The sequence below is a fragment of the Lepisosteus platostomus genome, chromosome 25, assembly GCF_059453375.1.
Source record: "Lepisosteus platostomus isolate fLepPlt1 chromosome 25, fLepPlt1.hap1, whole genome shotgun sequence".
NCBI classification, from domain to species: domain Eukaryota; kingdom Metazoa; phylum Chordata; class Actinopteri; order Semionotiformes; family Lepisosteidae; genus Lepisosteus; species Lepisosteus platostomus.
Window position 1 is genome coordinate 15,099,244 of NC_142635.1, and position 24,970 is coordinate 15,124,213.

The 24,970-nt window shown below is 44.3% G+C and overlaps 1 protein-coding gene across 6 annotated transcripts; it reads left to right on the plus strand.

The window, feature by feature from the left end:
* The first annotated feature begins 1,522 nt into the window (after positions 1-1,522).
* On the plus strand, positions 1,523-24,335 carry LOC148641202 (cell adhesion molecule CEACAM20). 6 transcript variants are annotated; one of them, XM_088619639.1, is made up of 16 exons: positions 1,523-1,674; positions 3,098-3,439; positions 4,104-4,412; positions 4,498-4,815; positions 5,716-5,823; positions 6,724-6,751; positions 8,094-8,140; positions 8,245-8,295; positions 9,231-9,343; positions 10,088-10,925; positions 11,346-12,454; positions 16,279-16,443; positions 18,082-18,360; positions 18,579-18,608; positions 20,121-20,153; positions 20,740-24,335. In XM_088619639.1, exons 1-10 carry the CDS (start codon positions 1,605-1,607, stop codon positions 10,235-10,237), a joined length of 1,536 nt encoding a protein of 511 aa, XP_088475765.1. In that variant the 5' UTR covers positions 1,523-1,604; the 3' UTR covers positions 10,238-10,925; positions 11,346-12,454; positions 16,279-16,443; positions 18,082-18,360; positions 18,579-18,608; positions 20,121-20,153; positions 20,740-24,335. The 6 variants fall into 6 exon arrangements, with proteins under 6 accessions (XP_088475765.1, XP_088475762.1, XP_088475763.1 ...); XM_088619636.1 differs by having other exon boundaries at positions 16,279-16,346; XM_088619637.1 differs by lacking the exon at positions 11,346-12,454 and adding an exon at positions 19,465-19,494 and having other exon boundaries at positions 16,279-16,346.
* Positions 24,336-24,970: the final 635 nt, after the last annotated feature.

Genomic DNA, 24,970 nt, shown 5'->3' on the forward strand with positions numbered 1-24,970 from the left:
CAGAATCTCATTCCCAAGCACATTGATGTTCTGAACTAGTGGCTACATTTGTTTCTTCAGGTTTGATGAACAGGGTTTATCGAGTATGTCACAAAGACAGAGCTAGAGGTGAGGAACTGAGAGGTTTTCATTTAAGGATCCTAGTTTAAAAGAGACGCTTGAGGATCATGAGGTTGCGTCGGGGTGTTGTGTGTGTGAAAAAATCAGGCCAAACACTGTTGCTAAACTAGGCTAAACTTTACATGTGCAGGCAGCATCAGATGTTTCCTCCTGACATACACCACACTGTGCCTTCCTTTTGTTCCTGTTTAATGGCTGAGATGCAAGTCTGTCGCATCTCTGTGTTTCAGCTCTCTGGTGTTTGTGGACCCAGCAGGCTGCTTCTGCAAGCAAAGGGAAAAGAGCAGTGTGCTCGATCGTAGCTTCCAGGCCAACCTGAGCCTCATCCCTCTACACTGCATCTGTGATTTGAAAATCCATCTACAAACGTCCAACTGAGATCTACAACTCCAGTGCTAATTGATGGCTTAAATGAATCTGCTTGCTTATTTACGCTTTGGTTTGTTTGTTTCTGACCTTCAGAAATATTCACTTCAGGCTTACTGATACCAGCAAATTCAGCTTGTCAGAACTGCCAACTGGTACAGGCTCGATGCTAATTACAAATCCCATTCAATTTAAAAGACCTTTTTAAAAGCTGGAAATGAATTTAAAAGTACAGTATGTTTAAGGGAGCAAACTGATATCAATTAGCAGAGTTCGGGCAGTGTCAGACAAGTGTCAGGCAGAACAGATTTAGTCATACCACTGAAAATATGTCTGATACAAATTTGGAACGTTTGGGTTCAAACTGCAGATTGTTCTGGTGATTGGCCGCAAACTGAAATAACTAGAGGGAATTATTTTAAGAAACGATCTCCATCTTAAATGTCAAGATAGCACAGAGATCTGACATACAGCATGTAAGACGCAGATTGGCTATTTCTTATGATAAAGTAGAACTAGCCAAGTATAAGAGGTGTCATCAGCACATAACTGAAAAGTTTCCTATTGCTTGAGAAATATTGATATACAGTACAGTAGGTGGAAAATAGAGTGGGCCCCAGGACAGGACCTTGTGGAACACTTCAATGACTGTAATTGATTTGTTTGACTTTGAAAAGAGGAGGAACAAGATCAAACTTCAAAAACGTCTGCTGAGATTGTAACTGTGTAACTGTTTAAAAACTGATTGAACAAGTGAGTCAGTAGAACAGATTGTACAGTATATGATGATTGTATTGTATATTACAATTTCACTGTATATTACTGTGAAATTCTTCTACTTTGACATAATAAGACCTGCTGTAAGTCACCCTCAGTAAGATTATCTGCTAAGAAAGTAATATCACAAGGAGACAAAGTAGGAGGATTGTAAGGATGGGACAAGTGAAATGTGAAATGCAGCATGAAAAAAGAGACGTTTGCAGATACCAGCACAAGCCACTTCCTCTGCATGACACATATTTCAAAGCCAAGCAAACGTTTCTTTGTATCACGCAGATTGTAAACAGTGAAAAGTGTTATCACACAAGACCTCAAACAAAACCTCCAGCGAAACTGCAATGTGCAGAAGCTGTTCAGCGATGTTTCTGTTACTTCATTTGGTTTTATTGACTGGGTTTCAGATGAAAGGTAAGAGAAGCTTTTAATTGTCCTACTTTTTAGGCTGTGTCCTGAAATCCAAAATATTTGAGCAAAATTCAGGTACTAAGTGGTCAAATGCTAGTGTCATCACCTTCCAAATGGCGCAGCAGGCATTGAAGGATATTTATCGTTTATTTATTTATTTCTGTTTCAGAAAGTGCACCTGTAGGATAAAAACCCCAACTAAGATCCTAAACATAAATGAGCTAAAGCCGAACAATGGTCTTCAATTGAAGAACAAATCTGATATTTGAGAAAAACAGTGCTTGTACAGTTTATCTTTTAGTTGGCAGATCATATTCACATTGCTTATCTGATGATACCAATATAAAAGAGCCTTACGAAAAATGTCTCCTTTATATCTTAAAATAGTGCAAAGCATTAGCAGGTCTTTGTTTAGAATACTATGGTTAGTTTTGCTCATCAAGATATAAAAAGGGATTTTTGTATCATTGCTCTGAAATCAGGTCAGAGAAGACAGTCTAACCTAGTTGTAGAAATTGTTACCCTGGCGTCTTTCACCGAGTTGCTGGGACGAGCTCCTCGGATCAAGCAGCTACTAAAACCAACTAAATGATCTAAGTGGCCTTTCTCTCGCTCGCAAAGTTTCTTATGTCCTGATGTGCTTATATTCCTGTACTTTGAAATACAAAACAAAAACTGATGACACGTTAGTCAGAAATATGCAGAAAGTTATTTAGTTACTCTTTCTCTTTTATGTCAGCAATACATTTCAGGTCTAAAACACAGGGAGGAACAAATCAGAACAAGAGAGCAGTTCGTCTGTGGCAAAACGTATACCTACTGTGCTACCTACTGTGCTGAAGCTAAGCAGGTGTGAGCCTGGTCAGTACCTGGATGAGAGACCTCCTGGGAAAAAAAGGTTGCTGCTGGAAGAGGTGTTAGTGGGGCCAGCAGGGGGCGCTTACCCTGTGGTCCATGTGGGTCCTAATGCCCCAGTATATGGATGGGGACACTATACTGTGAACAGGCGCCGTCCTTCGGATGAGGTGTAAAACCGAGGTCCTGACTCTCTGTGGTCATTAAAAATCCCAGGGTGTTTCTCGAAAAGAGTAGGGGTGTAACCCCGGCGTCCTGGCCAAATTTCCCATTGGCCCTTACCAATCATGGCCTCCTAATAATCCCCATCTATGAATTGGCTTCATTACTCTGCTCTCCTCCCCACTGAGAGCTGGTGTGTGGTGAGCGTTCTGGCGCACTATGGCTGCCGTTGCATCGTCCAGGTGGGGCTGCACATTGGTGGTGGTGGAGGGGAGTCCCCATTACCTGTAAAGTGCTTTGAGTGGAGTGTCCAGAAAAGCGCTATATAAGTGTCAGTAATTATTATTATTATTACCACTGGAGATGTGAGTTGCTCAGTCCGTGTTTCTGTTCTGAATTCGATTGGCAGGTTGCAGCTCCAGGCACCAGAAGACAGGCGGACACTGGGAAGTGGTCCACGCCACTGTCGGCGACCCCCTCTCCTTGGACTGTTCGTACAACTGCTCCGCGGGCTGGATCCGCGGCTACTGGTGCAAAACCGACGGAGAGAGCGTTGAAAAGGGAAGGGAGTGTTTTCTGATAAACAAGCATCTGATCACGAATCAGAGTGGGGGGATGTGCATGGTGACCCTGCTCTTCCCAAGCTTGGCTGTAAAACAAGATGGACACAGATACATGTGCTACTCAGAGGACTTTAACAGCCAGCACAACACAGCCAAGGCAGAACGTCAGGTGGTCCTTGGGATTCAAGGTAGGTCATCCACCTGGAGCAAACATAGGTTGACAAGACAGGAGAGGAACTCATAGACTTCAGTGAATTTGTGAGGTCTCCGCCACGTGCTCGCCACAGAGATCTGCCCTATTTCCACACACAGGCAGTGTCTGATTTTTCAGTTCACGCTCTGAGGTCAGAATTTCACTGCCGGACCATTTGCAAAGGAGTGAGTGGCAGCGCGGCAGCAGCTCAGGCACAGACCAGCGCTTTTCGCTGTGAGGTAGCTTTGTACAGCAATGACAGAAGGGTTTCCACTGCACAAGACACAAGGGGTTGGAAGATAAAATCTCTGAATGATTCCCGCACGCTCCTTGATGCCATTTCCTTTGATCCCATGTGACGCAATAATAATAATAATAATAATAATAATTGCTTACACTTATATAGCGCTTTTCTGGACACTCCACTCAAAGCGCTTTACAGGTAATGGGGATCCCCTCCACCACCACCAATGTGCAATGCACTTGCCTGGTCAATGTTTTTTTTTTTCACTCCTTCCATCAATGTCTCGGGTGTTCAAATTAGAGTTTGACAGGAACTGTCTGAGTGGGGTGGGGCACCTGTCCCTAGACAGGCTTTACCGCCAAGGTCGTGCACTTATCAGACTGCAACTGACAATAGCGACTGTCTTCTCTCTCAGCTCGGCCCCGTGCCCAGGTGGTTGGCCCCCAGGGGGAGCTGGTCGCTGGCAGCATGGCATATTTCAGCTGCGTGTCCAAAGGCTTTTATCCTGGGAATGTCACTGTGAAGTGGTTCCACAACGGATCACCGGTTGTTGGCACAGATCCTCAGAGGAGCGTCTGGACAAGCAATGATGGCACGTTTGTCTCCATCAGCAACATGACCATCAGACTCCTGGCCTCACATCACGGATCCATCGTTGCCTGTCATGTCTTTCATATGTCAGCAAGTCAGCCTGTGGTAGACAATATCACTCTAAATGTGAACTGTGAGTATGGTGCTTCCCCATCTCAGCTCAATGCCTTTGAAACGTCACAGCAAACCTTGTTTTAACTCTAATGCTTTTGTTCCAGATGGTCCTCTAGCAATAAAGGTGTTTCACCTTCGTGCTGACTCTGCAGGCAGCACCGAGCTTCCTGTCCTTTCTAGTGTCATAAGGACCAACGCAAACTCTCACCTGGAGCTCCTTTGCAAGGCTGACAGCAACCCCGCATCTGAGGTAGATTGGGCCAGGGAAGGTAGCGATCTGTCCTGGCAGCAGATTCCCTCTCTGGATGGCCAACTGAGTTTGAACAACTTAAAGGAGCGAAACGCAGGAATCTACTGGTGCTCTGTATCTAACTCCTATGGAAAAACCAACATCTCTGTGCGGGTTGTGGTTGAGAGACCAGGTCAGTGCAGTACTGTATCTCAGAGTGGATTGATGACTTGCTTGTGTTGCCTGGCCTTAATAATCCTGTAATAACTCTTATACACTCCACTCAAAGCGCTTTACAGGTAATAGGGATCCCCTCCACCACCACCAGTGTGCAGCCCCACCACGATGATGCTCCAGTACTCTCACCACACATCAGCTCTCAGTGGGGAGGAGAGCAGAGAGATGAAGCCAGTTCAGAGATGGGGATTATTAGGAGGCCATAATTGGTAAAGGCCAGGGGGAAATTTGGCCAGGACAACGGGGTAGTCCTACTCTTTTTGAGAAACACCCTGGGATTTTTAATGACAGTGCCATTGATGGGGAGAGAGGGTGCAATCCAGCATTGCCCAGACAGCACACTTCCCAGCTGTCATACTACAGCTCACCTGTGAGTGCTGTGATCTCATTGGCTCCGGAGAGGAGTTGACGTCTGCAAGATGGAGAAGCTGGTCTTGTAATAAGGGCCTAGCCCAACTGGAGAGCTGTGAAGAAGAGTGCTATCGACCTCATGGCCCAGGGTGTTTCTCGAAAAGAGTAGGGGTGTAACACCGGCCTCCTGGTCAAATTTCCCATTGGCCCTTACCAATCATGGCTTTCTAATAATCCCCCTCTATGAATTGGCTTCATTACTCTGCTCTCCTCCCCACTGAGAGCTGGTGTGTGGGGAGCGTTCTGGCGCACTATGGCTGCCGTTGCATCATCCAGGTGGGGCTGCACACTGGTGGTGGTGGAGGGGATCCCCATTACCTGTAAAGCGCTTTGAGTGGAGTGTCCAGAAAAGCGCTATATAAGTGTAAGCAATTATTATTATTATTATTATTATTATTATTATTATTATTATTATTATTATTATTATGGCTGACCTTGTTCATAGGTGAATACAACTGGCTGAAAGGCTTGGCGGCTGGAGCAGTAACCGTGGCAACTGTGCTGCTGGTGGTGGCTGTTTACTTCTGTCTGAACACTAGGAGAAAGTGGAAAGGTGAGCTACTGCAGTCATCACAGCACTTACTGCGGCCCGGTGGGGACGGACAGCCTGTTCACGTCAGTCTGGTGAATCCGGAGGGCTGCAGAGACATTAATAAGTTCTCAGATACACAAGTTCTCACGAGAAAAAATCTATCTTAAATTAATTCCCCAAAACACGTGCTTTGTTAAATTATCCCTCTTCCTTCTTCTAATATTTGTTCACTCTTAATGATTAACATCAGTATTAGCTGAGTGGCCAGCTTTAGTGTCTTTTTATCTCAGAGGGTCATAAAGTGTTTCACATCTCATCCACTGCTGATGTGACTGCAGCCCCCACCTGGGTGACAGGAGACAGCCATACAGGAGACCAGTAGCCCCACCACACAGCAGAGAAGTGAGAGACTGTTTCACCCGTCCAAATAAGGGGAGAATTTAAAGGGGCCAGATTATACAAACCCAGCCGTTAACACTCCTGCTCTTATGAAAGGTGCCTCCGTCACTTTAATGACAAGTAATCAGGAATCTGCTTTAATGTTTCAACAGAAGGAGAGCATTTCTTAAACACCACAGCATCCCTGCTCAGCATACTGAGCTATTAGTGTAGAAAGTCCAGGGGGAATCACCCCCACAACACCATTTAGGGCAACTGAAAGAGGGTTCTGTCAACATAGAAGGGGCAAATGATTGAAATTTAATGACCAATAAGTATCACATTTATTAAAAGAGTGAGTAACTTTGTTTCAGATCTGGGGTACCTACAGCACACTCGCTTAAGAAAATATGCTTGCCCAGATATTGTCCAGTATCATTCCTTCTGAAGAGCCAGAGAATGGGATAAATAAGAAGAAACTCCATTGTTTAGGGCTTTCCAATGCTGTTTAATTGATTTGTTTTTTCTCCACATCTGTCGCAGGTCAGCCATCTATTGTTATATCCGAGAGGTAAGACTCCAATGTTTTCATTTCTTTGATAATCGATCTGTTACATATATAGGAAGGAGTAAGATGAATTCCAAACTGAAAAGCAGAATGAAGAAAGACATTTCAGCTGTTGGGTCTTCTTCAGGTGTTTTATATGTGACGCATATACAGTTCAGTATATATGTTCTTACAAGAAGGTCAGGAACACATTTAGGCAGCCTTTCTCTCACATGCCTTTCAGTTTAATCCTCTCTTAAAAGGATTCAACTCAAACAGAGGATTTTGATGATATATTGTCAACACCCGTGAGTGGGCAAGCCGTCGTATTTTGGAGACGAGTGAACAATGTACACATTCCTCCTGCCACAGGAGGGTGCATTTATTCACAAACCCAGGCCCAAAGAAATCAGCTGCCCTGATCCCTTTAATACGTCTCTGAAATTAAACTGGGTATTTTACAGCAGACTTCCTTTTTTATGGTGCTGAGAAAAAGCATGACTGATTCAGCTGATCTGCGGAGCTAACTTCCCTAGTTCACAGACATGTGAGTCCCAGTCCAAGGGGACCCTCTGAGTTCCACTGAACCAGATACGACCCTTAAATTTCTCATCTGTTGCAGTAAAACCCACACATACAGTACATCTCACTTCTTGTAGGAATGTAGTGGGATGCCATGCTGACCTTCACACTCTAAATGTGCCTTTGCCGTGGTTAAAACGGAGTCTGTTACTGTGACCAGACGTGATCTTATCCCTTCCTGCCACTTTTCCTCTATGCAAAGTGCATAGGAATCCCTTCCCCCTCACACACGCACATATTCGCCACTTCCTTGCATTTGCTCAGTCCACGCTGACTGTGTTTTTCTCCTGAAATTCAGTACTGTGGCACTCCTACTGCGAAACCCCCTGCAAACCGAGGGCTGCACTTTCACCATCTGCAAACATTCACACAAAGAACTGCAAACTGCATCTTATCTGTAAAGCAATCTTGTTAAGATACACACATAAAATTCTCACTGCTTCCAAGAAGATAGGAAGGTCAGTGTTTATGCAGTGTCTTAAATTTGCTGGTACTGCTGATGACTTAATTACCATTGCACATGTGTGTTGTTGTTGTTGTTGTTTTCTTTTAAACACGAGATTTCTGTGATCAACGTTGAAAACAAATGGCTTTATCAGTCACCAATTTAAACCATTTAACAGTCACCACGCTTGCAAGCTCATACTGTATACACACGCTCCTTAATAGAAGAGATTTTCTGGAAAAGGAACTGAATTCCATGTATGCAAGCTAAGACACATTGCGCAGACCCGCGGCCAGTTTCTAAATCAGAAGATAAAGTTTGTGTTGGTTTTCTTCACAGAGTGGAAAGTAATGAGGGGATCACTGAAGATCAGTGTAAGGAAGCAGGTAGGACAAGTTATTCTACCTGCATCTTCACAAGTAACAGTTGAGAAGGGCTTCATATTTAACAGTAATTGCTGACTGAGTAATATGTCTCGTTCTTTCTTAAGCTGAATATGCTATGATATGTAGAAGTCCGGTCTCAAAAGAAGATGCAACAGGTAAGTAGTTTACTTTGTTCAGTTTAAATTTAATTTTATGAAAATACCTAGATTTACTCCAGTACTCGTACTAGAACCATATTCCTTCAATGCCCTTTTCAACGCTATCACACCCTAATCCCAGCACTGGGCACATGGAGCCTGGTTATGAAACTATGGTTATATCTCTTTCATCAGACAAGCCACCTGCCTTTTTATCCCTCTTGTATATTTAGCTGATGCTGTTGTCTAAAGCAACTTACATTTGCATTCATTTAGTCTGCTGGGTATTTTACTGGAACAGTTCAGGTGAAGTACCTTCCTCCAGGGTAAAACAGCAGTTATCTCACCTGCCGTTTGAACCCACAACCTCCCAGCTCCGATTCCAGGGCCCTGACAACCGTGCCACACTGCAGCCCCCCTCAGTCTTGCGTATTGGTAAACACAAGCTCTTCCTGCTGATTGAAAAAGGCAACAGCCTGTACACTGTAAACACGGCCTGTACAGTTGTTCAACAGTCTTATTGAGGAATGGGATGGGCAAGATGGGTGAGGCTGCCTTTCACAGTTACTTTAATTAAATCTGACTTCCCTCATAAACTCCTGCCTGACTGGAGGAAACACTGGTATTGCCAACCCAGAATTCTCTGTGCACTCCAGCGTGTCTCTTCCTGTGTCTTGTGTACTGAAATGCCCAGTAGGCTCCTCTCTCCGGGGTCAGAGGAGAGCTGGGGTCAGAGGAGAGCTGGGGTCAGAGGAGAGCTGGGGTCAGAGGAGTGCTGGGGTCAGAGGAGAGCTGGGGACCAGAGGAGAGCTGGGGACCAGAGGAGTGTTGGGGTCAGAGGAGTGTTGGGGTCAGAGGAGAGCTGGGGTCAGAGGAGTGTTGGGGTCAGAGGAGATCTCACCACGACTTGTTTCAGTGACTTGAACCTCTGGGGTCTCTTGGGTGCTTCTCAGACAGTCTCAGTGTGAACGAAGTGCCCTACGCTGATATCCTGATTTCTGTGCGAGGCACGAGTACGCCTGAGCTGAGGCACATCCCAAGGCTGACCATTGGGGACGGTGGACAGGTAAGAGTCATGTTTCAGACAAGACATACGGTAGGACGAAAGACGGATAGGGACTGTTAGAATATGTGAATTAATCCAGCAAGTACTGGCATTGAATTCACTGGTAACATTTCATCCTAATAATCTCATGATATTCCTTTGCCCTTCAGAATGCTTAGATTTTCACATGGCAAGAGTAAATTGGAATTTAAAAGCATATTCTGACGATTTTAGCTCATTATCTTCATTTTTCTTGTCAGGTTCTATTTTGTAAATGTTTTTTTTTACGTCATAACATAAACAGGGGTACATAACACAGCTGCAAGTTACAGAAAAAGTTATATTTAGTACACACAGATGCAAGATTAAGTTCTGAGATTAAGTACACTAAGGTACGCACAGCTTTCCAATTCCGATGCTTAGACATAGTTTGGAAATATGCCCTTATGTCCATTTTAAACTGTTCAAAGGCGGGTCTCTTCCCTGGCCGTTTCATTCAATGCACTGTATTCAGAAGCGAGCAAGTATCATGATTAAATCACGGTGTTTTGTGGTTTTTTTTTTTCCCAATGCGACCAAAAGAAATAGCATAACATAAATGGAATTCATAAAAGGAAAGTCAAATTTAGAATCTTTATCTAATTTGGCAGATCAGTCAAGAATATTTTAACAACAGGATGTTGTGGAGTTTCCGGGCGGCTTTCACAAAAGCCTTTTTATCTGTTCCTTCCTTACCCGTTTCGTGGTGGCGGACGCTGCCCGCAGGAGTGGGGAGACGAGGAGCCCGCCGGCAACCCACTGCGGAGCTCGCGCTCCGTGGACAGGCTCCCCGTCCACCATCTGGAGGCCACGCGGAAGCTGAGCTCGAGCTCGGAGTACGCTGTCATTATCTACCCGAGCAAGCCTCGCAGCTGACGGACGGACCGGATTCTCAAGAAACAAACTAATAAAATAACGGCCTGGCGAGATAACACGTATCCTGAATTAATCCCTTAGTACAAGAGCAAACATTATTACCTTAGTACAAGATCCCTTAGTACAAGAATCCCTTGTACAAGAGCAAACACTATTACCCCCCCAATATGATACATATTGCAGCAGATTATTTTAAATACTAAGTAGTAGGAGCAGAATACCCAGAAAACTATTTAGAGCAAGAGGAAATATACCTGATTTTCATCTATAACAGACTGCTAAATGCCACATCAGACACAGATAACGTATTTGACATTTTTGAGAGGAATATGTTTACATTATACGACATGCCTTGTAATACTGATTCTGGGGAAAAGATTAAATTCGGTGTCCAAACAGTCCAGCGCTGAAAACCATTTCAGCCAGCTCTTGAGTTTCATTTCCTTAGGTACCATCTCATTTAAACCTCACGGTGTCCTGGTAAAATTCCTCCCTGGACTTAATTTAGCTTCCCCAAAGTTCTCCCTTAACTACTGTAATTTGGTGAAATAATTTCTCACTTCTCAGCCTGATCTGCTGTGCAGGGGGGCTGCTGTCAGCGAGACTGAGGGCTGTACTGTACTTCACCAGTGGATATAAAGTGGATCCCCTCCCACATACAAAGAGATTAGGGAGAAGACAGACCAACGTAAGCATTTTGCATTGATTGCCAACACTGTTCCTCAGTTCATCGTCCTCTTCGGAGCTTTTCGTCATTTTTAAAATTGAAACTACTGTTTGAGTTTGCTTCGGCAGTTCTGCTCTCGGTATGTACGTGTTCTGACGTGTTTGCTAACGATTCGTTCGTGGAGCCAAAGATCTCCAAGGATTTTATTTGCCATGACTTGTACTACGGGTCAGGCACAAACCTGTCGGTTGTCAAAGAGGTTTGTTTTAAAGGAAAACCACTTTTCAGCTGCTAACACAATCTACACTTGTCACGCCCAGTACACTTACAGTATAGGGCGCTCTACTTCTCTCCTGTTCCTAGTTCCCTGTGATTATTCATGTCTCTCTGGTGTGTAGCCTACAGTATTTACTTTCTGCTTCTGCTCTGCTCCTCGCTCAGCATTGAGGTCCGGATATCCTGAGACCCGCCTAGCACCGGGTCACGCCTGTCCCTGGCCTGAGGACAGGTTTCTATACGGCATTTCCAGAACAGCTGAGCCCGAGCTAACCCCGTCTCGCCGCTACGCATAGGGTCTATTTTCGCTCTCCTGCCTCTCCACGGTTCGTAAGCGTCTGATTTGACAGATACACTGTACAGTACACAGTGTACAGTATGTCCTTTATCTTTCATTGATTGTAACAATTTACCAAGAATAGAACTCATCTCAATAGGACAGTATATTGTCAGAAAGTATATCAAGAGTACTTGAAAGTAAGTAGAAAGAAAAAAAGATTGAAGAAAAAATAGATTCGTTCTGCTACAGTTACTAATAACAACAACTTTCTTTTGAGGGGGTTACTGATAATCAGCTATTTAGATTCCAATACCAGGAAGCCTTTCCCAGCGCTGTACTGGGGGATCCTAGCTGCAGTGGGCTCCCTCTACCCAGACCTCTCAGACTCCAGACTTCTGGTGACTGTGCCTTTTCTTGAACTCCAAAGTCAAAACTCACCTTTTTACCAGAACCTGTTTCTGATGGACCTATCTGTAAAGATCTGTATGCTCTTGGTTATTTGTTTTTTATGTTCATTGTACTTTTTTTTTCTTAAACACTATGTACACCTTTGGGTTTGGAATTGCACTTATTATTATTAATATTATTATTATAAGAGTTCTATCTTCTCAGCTTTTCTGCCGGTTGCTATTGACCGGGGATCTGCCGGGTTCCTCGGGTCCTGCTATTGTCCGATGGTCAGGACTTGGCGGAGTATGTGGGCTGTTCCCACGAGGAGAGCTATCTTCTGCACCTGAGCCGCACTCGCTTCCGAAATCCGACTCGAGGAGCTCCAAGAGCTCCGACTGGGATCGCACGTGCCTTTGAGTCCCACATGGGCAATACCTCCACCTCAAGGTCCTTGCATCTGCTTAATTGTTCGACCTCCTTAAGACAGACATTGGCGTCACCTGGAGCAGCTACATCGATGAGAAAACGTCACTTTTTCAGGCTGGTCATCGTACCAGTGATCAGGCGCTGGTAGGCCAAGCTCCTGCAGCACTGACCAGTGCAGGTACAGTAGCTAGTTATTCTGTTGTGCCGATGGGTATATTCTTTCAGCACTGGCATGGAGCATCCAGCAACAATACAGCTGATATGCTCCTCTTGTTGGTGACACAACCTATTATTATAGGTTATAGCCATATCACCCTGCAACTCACAACTAACAACCCTCTGAAGCTCAGCAGGTGTGAGCCGGGTCAGTACCTGGATGGGAGACTCCTGGGAAAAACTAAGGTTGCTGCTGGAAGAGGTGTTAGTGGGGCAAGCAGGGGGAGCTCACCCTGCAGTCCATGTGGGTCCTAATGCCCCAGTATGGTGACGGGGACACTATACTGTAAACAGGCGCCGTCCTTCGGATGAGATGTAAAACCAAGGTCCTGACTCTCTGTGGTCATTAAAAATCCCAGTGCATTTATTGAAAAGAGTAGGGGTGTAACCCCGGCGTCCTGGCCATATTTCCCATTGGCCCTTACCAATCATGGCCTCCTAATAATCTCCCTCTATGAATTGGCTTCATTACTCTGCTCTCCTCCCCACTGAGAGCTGATGTGTGGTGAGCATTCTGGCGCACTATGGCTGCCGTTGCATCATCCAGGTGGGGCTGCACACTGGTGGTGGTGGAGGGGATCCCCATTACCTGTAAAGCGCTTTGAGTGGAGTGTCCAGAAAAGTGCTATATAAGTGTAAGCTATTATTATTATTATCATCGATCTGCTTTGGTCAGTCCTGTTTTTCAAGAACTTCCGCACACAGGACTTTTACACAGTCCCTTCAACACTTGTTTATCATTACGCCTGACTAAACAGCTCCTACTTGTTGTCAAATTGATGACAGCCAGACGTGTACAGACAGGTGAGAAGATGCATCCGACGCCCACAGTCAAACCTTTTCTTCCTGCGGAGACACAGCTGGTTACGTTTCAGGCAGCACACCTGAATGGTACAGGGGTGATACCAATTACCTACCCTGGTATAATATACAAAACATATTCCCCAAATAGAAAACTTGAATGCATGAGCCTATGCCTTAAAAAGTCGGCAGTCGCAAAACCCAAGAAACAGTTTCTGTCCTGGACCGCGGCTCTATTCATAATGAATAATTTTACAGCAAATAAAAATATGTTTCAGTTGGCTCTTTTGTTAGATCTGGTGACTTACTGTATACTCCTCGTGATGCACAAAACAGCACATTTCCATCTTCTGTAAGAGCAGGGACTGCGACCGCCCAGTGTAGTTTGCTTCCTGTTATTGTCTTGCTTTGCGCTGCGCAGTGAAATTGCCTGCTCTTTGCGCCGGGTGGACTGGATAGCGGGCTGTCGCTGGACGCAAGCCGCTTAGGAGCATTATTATTTAAGAAAGACACCGAAGGTAAAAAATAGCAACGTTTTTCCATTGAGTTTGCGTTTGATTGTCGTTCCCACGAGGGGCTTTGCGTGTTAAGAGCAACCGTGATATTTTGTATCCACTTGGGATGAATTATCTGCAGTAGTTCGCAATTACTGTGCTTTGTGTTCCACCGCTGGGGAAAAAAACTGTAACACGTACTGTAGTTCAGCTTATGTAAGATAGTTACAGTATCCCAAGTCCTTGTTTGTAAATATTCACAGTCGTGGGGCTACTGCAGCGACTCTCTCCGGGAACATTAATTTTGAACAGCTGTTCCAGTGGACCACAAGACCTTTGTCACAGGATTTATTTTACTATTAGTACAAATCGTTTGAGGGTGGGGTTTAATATTTCGTTAACGTAGACATCTGAGTAGCGCCAAGAGGGTTACAGAACGATACAAGATTTAAGTAAAGATGCCGATTAGTTTGGAGAACCGCGGTGAGAGAGCATTACAGACAAGCTTTTATGGAGTTGTTTTGTTCGGGCGTGGTGTTTCGTGCTCCCGGTACGATGGAACATCTCTTCCCATATAAGTTATTAATTCGTTGTTTTGCCCAAACGTGTTGCCTCATACAATGCAGTATGGGTTAACATCTGTAACATTCGCCATTACTCCTGAAGTATTTTTTTCCCCATAAAATCTGATTTCCTATATCATCTGTTCCGAGCAGATTCCTGCTTTGCCATTTCACTACTACGCCGGGGATTTTGAGTATCCATTCTTCCCGGATAACGAAAGATTGTGAAACTGAGGGCTGCAGGCAGAGGTTTTAACGTGTAAAAAGAAGAATCATCGTTATTCTTAATACCAATAACAATATGCCTGTTTGCATGAAGTTGCCGCACTTTGCTTTTGCCAAGAGGCAGTTAAGCGAATTTAAAATACAAGGTTACCCACTCTCAATTCAATGGTACAACCCCGGCCACCCGATTCGCTGTATACTGCGATGTAACCCTGCTGATGACTCATATTGATAGAGATCTAGATAATACACTAAGTCTGATAGATAAATCGGACTATAGGCTTACTTTTGTTCCACTCTGTACTTTTTTACCTAGCGATGCGTTTTTCACGCAAAACCTTCTATCCCTTTCTCATTCGGGGGCCAAATACCCGAGATGTGTCGGGGTGTGAACAGAGCCTGAAATTTAAATTGTATGTAGTTCAGGTGGGTAGCTGCGTCAGCATGCGTAGGCTGCAAAGGAACAAGTAATAGGTTTCTTCCATGCTGAAAAGAAACACAACGTTTCGGCCCTGGAGCCTTCTCCAGGTGTGAGGGTTTAAATTTCATGTTTTCTTCGCGGTAGCAGCGTGCGAGCGAAGGTGCTGAGGTTGCCGTGCTGCCCACACGCCATGTCTTCGGGGCGAAACAACATTTCCGCGCTGCGGGTCGGGACTCGTCTCTTTCCCGACACACGAACACGTGTCGAAAATGCAGGCTCAGTTATTCGGGTCGCTTATACAGGAGCAATTCAAGGTGCTTCTCTCCATGCTTTGATGGTAGTTCTTGGATTGTGTAAACAGATCTTTAATCGCGATTGCAAATAATTTTCTTCTCTTTGGATACCGTGATTCTAGGGGTGACTCAGGCTTTTCAGAGTTCTCCTTTTGGTGGTTTCGCTGTTGTTACAGATGTGCAAGGTAAACTTCGCTGTATTTCTCTTAGCCCGTCGTCTCAAAGGGTTTAATGTTTTCAGATTCATCCCTGGCTGTCTTTGTTGCGTTAGTACCTTGTGAACAGGAGGCAGGAAGAGAAGAGCCTTATTATACAGTAGCTTGGGGGTCGAAATGGCTGCGGTGGTGGTACAGTGTGTGCTGCTGAATCCTATAATTATTTTAAAGGTACAGTGTTGTTGTTGTTGTTGTTGTTGTGTATTTCCCCACAAGGTCTAACAGTTCTTGTTTACACCAAACTCAGGCATTACAACATGAGAAAGGAGAAGCAGCCATTTGGCTGACTTGTTTTGCAGATTTCAATTCAATTCTAAATATTCAATTCGTCCCTGGGGGGGCAATTTAAATTCAGCCAAGTTGCTAATCACATCCCGCCAGTCTTCTACACTGCTGTGCTGCACTGAGCTGTGAGAAACAGCAGCCAGACCCCCACTGGGATATCGAAACTATTCAGCACCATCTCTCCGAGCTCAGCCTTCTGCACGACAGCGGGCTGCCTAGAAGCTGAACCACAAAGTGAAACAGTTCAGGGGATTTTACAAAACCTTGGTTAGCAGTTTAGCTTTATGAGTGAAACCTCTGGTCCTTCCTGTTTAATACGTGTTTTTGGCGAACGATGTTGAGCTGCGCTTTGGGTGCTGAGGTTCTGGGGAGTGAGCTTTAACAGGGCTCTGGGAATCGTTTGAATACCAACCGTTTGAAGAGCACAACGGAGGAAATGAAAGGAAAGTGTTAATAGGGACCATTAATATCTCTGTTACTGTCTTTCAGCTCCGTTATGACGACCAGAACCATCGTTGTGGCCCTTTTGGTAGTGCCCATCAGCCTCTGCACAGCAGGCAAGTGAGGCTTTTGTCATTTCCACTCTCTTCAGCCTCCACTCCGTCAGACACACCAGTGTTTTCTCCTCTTGGCTTGTAAAATCTCGGAATACCCGTAGGCTTCATCTGTCACTGCTGAGCCCCGCTGCGCAGCTTTTTAATGCTTCCAACAGGCGTGTTCTGGGGTGGCATGGATGTTAGCGTTGTTACCTCATGGCTCTCTGGTCTTGTGTTCTGCTGTGCGCTCGGTCCCCTTCTGTGTGGTTTTGCTTCTTGTTGCTCTGGGTTTGTTTCCACCTGGTTCCTTAATTTAACTTGAATTTGGCACCTCTTCTCTGTCCCTGTGTGTGTGGGCCCTCTGATGGACCAGAGTGGAGGGCCACCTTGTGCCCTGTGCTTCCAGGACAAGCACCCTGTTGCTGTGACCACCTTTCTGATGATGATGGGTGGCTAATTCTCCAGGAGTCCTTGTACAAGCTAAAGAGCTGCAGATCTGAATCATTTGAGTGTAGCTGACCAACCTGTTTGGAACTTCATTTTTATTTGATGGCTTTCATCAACCGAAAGTAAAATATAAAATATGTGAATTGAAAATTTAACTACCCTGTTAGTTTTTTATTCCAGGAGCATTTCTGCAGTGTATAAAGGTTTACTCCCCAGGTAGAAAATCAACCTGTTGGCATCACATCATGTCACAACATTAAAGATACAGTTGCTGTTCATCAGGGTGGATTCTGTGGGATATTTTTGTTCTGCTGTGTGTACGTTATGGGGGACATTTCCAGATTTAAAGTACAATTCTCAATACCCCTTTAACAAATTCAGTGAGGAGCAGGCGTTGGAAGAAGTCATTTCCACATTCCGCTTTGATGCGAAGCAGCGCTAAGAAGTAAGAATGACGTTAGATTTGGCAGCAGGCGTGAGGATGTGGTTCAGTAGCCTTCCAGCGAAATCAGACCAGGGGAATTCAGGCAAACGGTTGCATCAAGGTGTCTGTTTGATTTGCTAGCGTGGGAGGTACATACCGTAGGAGGCTTTTCAGTCTGGGGATCTTCGACATGGCTTTCGGAACACGTCCTGACGGAAGAGCAGGGCATCGCAGTAGGTTGTAGCAAAGGTGGGGATTGTACGTGCTATTGGAAAGCGAAATCAATACATTGTGTAAACATGGGGGAACCATGGAAAACCTGCGGAAGCTGTGGAAATCGAATTTCTTCTAAATCTAAATAACACTGCCACAATTGAATACACAATTTAAAGAGTTTGTGATTATTTTTTTTTTAGCAGAGCTGTCTGCCTCTAATGCTTAAATGCGCTGAGCTCGCATGCCGGCAAAGGGAATGTGCTCCCCAGCACCTGCTTCCTTGCCTTTCATGTTGCACATCCGTCCACCAACACCTCCCTTCCTCGATCCGGAGTCCGGGCGCACAGAGCAGTGCCTGAAATAGCTGTTCCTGAGAACTGCACGGGAACAACTAGGCAAAGTGCTCACTATCTTGTTTCTTGATCCCACCACTCACCAGTGCAGCCAGTGCGGGTGGAAACTCATCTGCAGAAAATTGCGTGCAGGTGAAGCTTGACGAAGCACAGTCTGACACCCCGGCAATTTCAATTTCAAGCCTTCGGTTGCTTATTTTAAAGGGACTCTCGAGTGTAAAGCAGATGTTTACCGGTTGCAAGCGTCACCAGGAGAGGCTTCCTGGTGAGAAGGGTGACTTCCGTTTTCTGTACAAGCTTTTCCCTTATTTTGCAGTAATAAAACAGGAAGTAGCCGTTCAGGGAGAAGGACGACTGGAGTGCCAGCACAATTACCCTCAAGCAGACATTGTGTCCTGGAAGCACAGAGGGACTCAGATTTACTACAAAGAAACTGGGAAGGAGAATACAAGTGCAAAATACAGATTAGAATCCAGTGATAAGAAGGTGCAGCTGATCATCACAGATGTGCAGAAAGGGGACGCGGGGGTGTACACTTGTGAAGTGTATTCGGGAAAGGATTACAAAGTTCTTGAGTTCGAACTTCTTGTCAAAGGTAAGAAAAAGGTTCTTCACTTCTACGTTGTTAACTGTGGCCATAATGGAGATTTCAATACATCCTCTGTTCATGAAATCCTTACTTGCATCTGTGAGGTCACAACATCTCCAGAACACCTGGGAGGAAGGTTGCACATGGGGAATGTGGCTTCTAGACTGTAGAGAGTCCATTTTATATCAGTTTTTCATTGATGTCCATGTTACTGACTTTTTCAGATAGTGACTCATCAAAAGGAAGATCTTCAGGTAAGAGTTATGAGCACAGTGAGCATCAGTCATGGACAGGATCTTGTCCTAAAACCGTTGATTATAGAGTAAGATAAGAGTACTGGGACATTAAGATGTCAATGACTCATTAATGCTTCGTATCCCTGTATATGGGAGGAAATGAACATGTGACTATTGTTTTGTTATGATTGCAAATGTGGAAACTAAACGTTTAATGCAGTTATTGATGTCTGCAAGGCTGAAATATACTTTGCTGATGCGAAAAGACGAATTCCTAATGCAAGAAATTGTATAGGGCTAATAAAGAAACATTATAATATGACATTATACGTAGTTATCCATCTGCATTATTTCACAAAGCATCCAGCAGACACCGCTGTTTTATTTTTCTCCCATGATGCATGTGCAAGATCTCAGGTGTAGAACCAAACACAAGAGCCCACAGTCTTTTTATAGCTTCACCCTGGAACGAGAGAGAGGCTTGGCACTGCCCTGTGTGGGTTCCCCTCATTTCCTGTGACACTGCAATTAAGCATCTGTGGTACTTAATCGTAAACTCACTGTTTTTTTGGGTACTCGCTTGACTTATCTTGTGAGAGAGAGTCCATGTTGCTTTCTTCTTTTGGAAAGCTGTGTAGTATGAGTACAGTCTGATCCATTTTTTAGGCCTGTTTATTTATGCACAGTTCTTTGCAGGAATCTTCTGCAGACATAGAGGATGCTGTGTATAAAATCCTACAACTCTCAAGCTGCTTTTTGTATTATTAGTCAGACAGTTTTAGGTTGTCTTTATCACCTCTACGTAATGCCAGATCAATAAAGAGTCCATTTTATATCAGTTTTTCATTGATGTCCATGTTACTGACTTTTTCAGATAGTGACTCATCAAAAGGAAGATCTTCAGGTAAGAGTTATGAGCACAGTGAGCATCAGTCATGGACAGGATCTTGTCCTAAAATCGTTGATTATAGAGTAAGATAAGAGTACTGGGACACTAAGATGTCAATGACTCATTAATGCTTCGTATCCCTGTATATGGGAGGGAATGAACATGTGACTATTGTTTTGTTATGATTGCAAATGTGGAAACTAAACGTTTAATGCAGTTATTGATGTCTGCAAGGCTGAAATATACTTTGCTGATAGATTTAGAAACTATTGGATGGGAGGTGTGCATATATTGTTATTGCATAGAATATATTGTTATAATATATTGCATATATTGGAGGTGTGTAATTATTGGTGCATTATCAAAATGGAAAATTGTGGGCAGAGTCATGTAATAATTGTTACAAATGGTGGTGGGGGTGTACAAGAAATGGATAAAAAGTTAGTAAATGACTCTGCTGAGTACTCAATTTAAGTAAATTAAATGACCATAACCCCCAACTTGTAAATGATTTTGCCAAACATATATCTGAGTTGTTAGCATAGTAGGAGACACATGAGTTCTTTTTTCTCTAGCACAGACATAAGCTTTACCAAAAATGAGGCAAGAAGGTTTATTATAGGTTTTTTTGGTCATTTCAGGTTTCGCCAGCACTACAAGAAGTTCATTGACTGGTAAGACCACTAACTCCGTGTCAAAGTAGAAACATTTTCTCTGTGCTTGACAAACACACTTAACCCTTTCTGTGTTCTCACATTGCTGTCTTGTTATTTTCAAAGGGACCATCTTTGAACATGGCCCAATAGCTAGTATACCTTTACAAACAAGATCATAGAAACCTATGAATCTCTCAGACACTTTGGACCAAAATATACTTATTCAAAGCTTCAATTATTTGGAGGTGAACAAAATACGAGGTTCCTAGAAAACAAAGAAGATCCTCAATGGTGTCATTCCTTCAGAGAAGTTTTAGATTACAGGCCCCAAATAGAGACATGAACATTAAAATGCAGGTTTTGCCTTTTCTTGTTTGTAGTGGCTATTTGTCTGTCAGAGTCCATTTGTCTTTTTTTAGAACATTCTGGTGTGGTACAGAACCCACTGCCACAGGTGTGATGACATCCAGATGCAGAAAACTTGTATAACTTGAGATCTTCAGAAAAAAGCCAGTTAGCTTTCAGATCAGACTTGGAAATGTCTAAGAGTTTTCCTTGCCATCAGTAGCCAGTTTCTAACTGTGTTTCTTCTCTTTTCTCACAGTGACCCTTGCTGGATTTCTGCTGCACATGATGCTTTCACGCCTCTGAACTCACCGGGCTCTTGGCTACTACCGTTTTTATTTGACATACACTTGCAGAAGAAACAATCACGATTTCAACGGTTTCTTAAAACCTTTTTATCAGTAAATTGATGCGGCTCCTAGGAATGTGCATGGGTGTCACTCAGGTGGGCCTTTTAAATCGGAGCAAATTTTAAGCCCTGAAATGAGAGAACTGTAATTTCAAGAAGGCAGTTCGTATTAAAGATCCCATGCAGACTGGAGATGCCCACGAGGACAGAGGTCGTCTTTTAAACAAGAGGTGAAACAAATGTCAAGGGGCAAATTGTAAACCTAGCAAGAGATGCCTGAAGTGAAGCAGTGAAGTAGCTTCAAATACACAATAGAGGAAGCTCCACCCTTGGATTTTTATGTTTTAATTTAACATTAAATTATTCAATTCTACGTCTCTGGGTGCAGAATGCCAGGGATACTGTAAGCCTCATTTCTACCTGTGAGCCTTTTTTTAAATAGTCTTTCTTTGGAACCACAACTGCCAAAATCACAGGAAGAGGACTCCTCATTCCCTCAAGGGAGAGGCCCAGCTGGGCCTGTGGACTCAAGGGGCTTCCGCCTCCTTTCCGCTCTGGAGGAGAGGGACTCATTTCGACCAGGCATCCCGAACCTGAGGTGTGTTCGGGGACATCCGGGTTAATGAATTTAATGAATAAGCAATCACTGGGCCAATATCATTTCAGTCCTCCGCAGAGCTGTGCCCACAGGCTGCCAGTGGGCCATGGGTCTGCAGTTTGGGTGGGGACTTCCTCGACAGGGAGTCTGGGATACCGCTGTAAACAACCCGGAAAAGGCGGATGAGGTGACTGAACTGGAGGGGGTGTTTTAACTTGGACACCAAACCATGGTTGCTGGCTTGTTGTTACGAGAGGAGAGAAGAAAACAGAGAGGCTTGTAAGTGTGGTCCAAAATATGTGAAGCAATCATTGCTGTCGGAACCAACATGGATTTGTGCAACAAGGCAGGGGGACAGAAAGGGACAAGACATTGTGCTGAGATGGTTTGGGAAGCATCAAGAGGAGCCAGATAAATGATTCGTAAAAGATGTGGCATTTCTGTTCCCACAGGATTAAGCAACTACCCTAAAGTATTGATTTACACTACCTGTCAGTAGAAGCTATAATTTAATTAAACATACATTGTGAAAACCGCTGTGTTCAGATTACTTATTTTACGGGAGTGGTCTATACAGTACAATAGTTTGTACAGGTCTGAACAGAAAGGCTGAGACATGAAGCCCTCTCCAACCACAGAGCTGGGAAAGCATGGCCAGGCACACTGGCAGTCCTGGCAGTACGGTCCAACTCAACGGGCGGAGGTTTCCAACACTGTCCCACGTTCTTCTAGCTCTGAGCAGCGGCACCTCTCTGCTTGAGAGACACAACCCGCACTAAAAGTCTGCTGACCGGAAGTGCAGTGCTGAGTGCAAGTGAGTCCCAAGTGCCATGGTGACAGGAAGGACCTGACCATGACACAGAACATGATAAGGACACCACGGCCGACATTCCTCCCCCAGGGGGCGCCCCACTACTCCTGTCATTAGTTCCGGGATTGTTGCCATGTTCCCCAGGTGTGGCCTGTTGTCTACCGCTATTTAAAGCCTAGATCCTCCAGCCCTCGGGGCTCCACATTAGGGTACGGGTGTCACGAGGCCCGCCTAGCACCAGGATACCCTACGTCCGTCTCCTGAGGGCATAGGCCTCATCCCCGACACCTCCCGGGGTCTGGAGGACCTCGCCCCGTTATCCCAGGATCTCCATGTCGGTTGTCTGTTCGTGTTTTCCCCAGTCCCAGGGATTTTAACCCTAGTCACGTCTCGGGATGGATCTCTTGTTAACGGACTCTCGGACTGGGCCCTGACCTGCCTTTGGACCTGCTCGGATTTGGATGCCATCCTCCGTCTCCCCAGCTCGCTGTCTCACGGACTGTCACTATTCTTTTGTGCACCATTAAACTCCTTTGTGTTTTCCCATACCACACCTCCTGTTTCCTCCAGTGCTACTACAAAACCGTTGTCCGTAACAATAACCAGTGTCGCAGGCAGCGCTTTGCATGTCAGCTGATTTCTTTTTTTTTTTTTAAATAAAGGTGCGTGCCGGCCGTACCAAATTAAAATCCCCCCAGAATGCCCCTCAGTGGGGCAGAGCTGCTGCGATGCTGCAGCCTCCATTTCCGGATGGAGAGCCGGTTCGTGTGAGGAAGAAATGGCACTTCCTCTTAATTTATAGCTTTCACTGCATGGGCGGGTTTCAGTTCACCGCTGTTTAAATGCACCGCGCCAGAGGTACGGCGGAAAGACGTTCACATTTCCTCTCCACGTGCCTGGAGGTGGCCTCATTGCCATATAATCAGTCTGATTTAAATGTATTGCATTAGCTACCCTCTGTGGCACACAAGCCCAAATATGGAAAAGGTTGTGGTTGCCCATGTGTCATTTTTGTATATGCAGAGATATTTGTATCTATTTCTCTGGGTCACTGGCAGTGGGTGTATAATGTCTTCAAAATTGTGGCCTTTTCTTCCGCAAGTCAGTATTTTAAAGACGTGACGTACTCAATGATGTTTCTGCAGTTAAGCATTCTTGTATAATTGTAACTTCAATCTATTATTCTCAGGTCTACAGTGTTTTTTACGCATCTCAGTATAGCTCTCGACAAACTCTAAATTTCCAATAGAATCACAGACATGCCATGTAGCCACTACCAGGGTTGAGGATTTGGGTGTTTTCTCTCTTATAGAGGTTTATCTTCATGAATTTAGGTGGCGTTTCTAGTTTATAACCTTCAGCTGTTAACAGTTCAAAAGAAAAATGGAGGACTGAGTCACACACTTCCACACCAGTATGAGTACTGCCATTTGTGTGCCATGATTTCACCTTGCTTTGTTGATGATTTACTCTGTTACTCTTACTCCTTTGAAGACTCTCTTCTCTTTCTGTGACTGTTTTCAGTAGTGTGGAAAAATTTACTCCAGTGTACAAACTTATTTGTAAGCTCTGTAACAGCCCTATCTGTGTTACAGATAGTAACATTCTCTGTGTGTTTCACAGATTGCGTGGAAGGACCTGAGTCTTTCTAGTTTAAGCCCATTAGGAGAGTTATTAAGGCACAAGAACAGCTCTTTGACTGTCTCATGTTTTCTTGTGTGCTGTACGAATATGTATGGTGGAATAACTGTTTGGGAGGGTGATAACCACTTGTTTCCTGTTGTTCATGAGCTCTGTAAACGCTGTGTCTGAAACCACAGATCTTCAAATTTTGTATAGCTTTTTTATGCGGCCAATGCAATGCTGATAATGTCCAATATGGTGTTGTGAATCAGATATGAAGGGCTCTATTGGTCAGTGAGACGTGTGTCTGTTCTTGTCTTAGGACATGCATTAAGATCACCCGTGGCATACAGAGGAAGAAAAACGTGGTTTTCAGTTTTTAAATATTTGAGTTAAAGCTGTATACTTCTATTTCAGCACACTGCAAAAATTGGGTTGTAGTCGTATGCTATAAAAAAAACTGGATACTCCGAACGGTTCCTTCTATAGTGGTATTTGTTTGCTCAAAGTGAAACTGTTCATCCCTAGGGGGAAATATCTGAGTGCCCAAAGGTTAGATGAGACCAGCAGCAAGGTTACATCACTACACATTACATTTATTTACAGTAAACAGTTCTGAGAAGCAAACAGTTCTGAGAAGAGCTGCCAGACATATTCCTGGGTTAAGGGAATGTCCTACACTGACAGGCTGAAGGACCTGATCCTTTTTAACCTTGAACCAATCTTGAACCAAAACGACTATGAGGTAACCTGCTGATGCCCTGATCCAAGGCATCTTAAGTTCTAGACCCAGAGTTTCCAGCCTTCCCTAATCAATTCTATAACGAGAGGCTTAGAGTAATTTAACTGTGATCAGATGAGCAGATTTATTAAATTAATTTAACATTCTGAAGCCTTCAAAGACCAGAGCTGTCTGTTTAAAACAAGTTGCTTAACTGAACAACACTTACAGGTCTAACTGGGCAAATGGGTAACTTGTAAAAGTGGGGCTCTCCAGCACCCAGGGTGGAGACCCCTGTTCTAGACGTGAAAAAAGCGCCAAAAACTTACACCATTGAATCGTTGTGTCAATTCATGACCGAATGAATTTGGTCATGGTCAATAAAGTC

Coding starts and splice junctions, on each gene's coding strand:
- LOC148641202 (XM_088619639.1), top strand. CDS start 1,605: ATGTGCAGAAGCTGTTCAGCGATGTTTCTGTTACTTCATTTGGTTTTA. Junction 4,413..4,497: donor TATCACTCTAAATGTGAACT/GTGAGTATGGTG, acceptor CTTTTGTTCCAG/ATGGTCCTCTAGCAATAAAG. Junction 8,141..8,244: donor AGATCAGTGTAAGGAAGCAG/GTAGGACAAGTT, acceptor TTCTTTCTTAAG/CTGAATATGCTATGATATGT.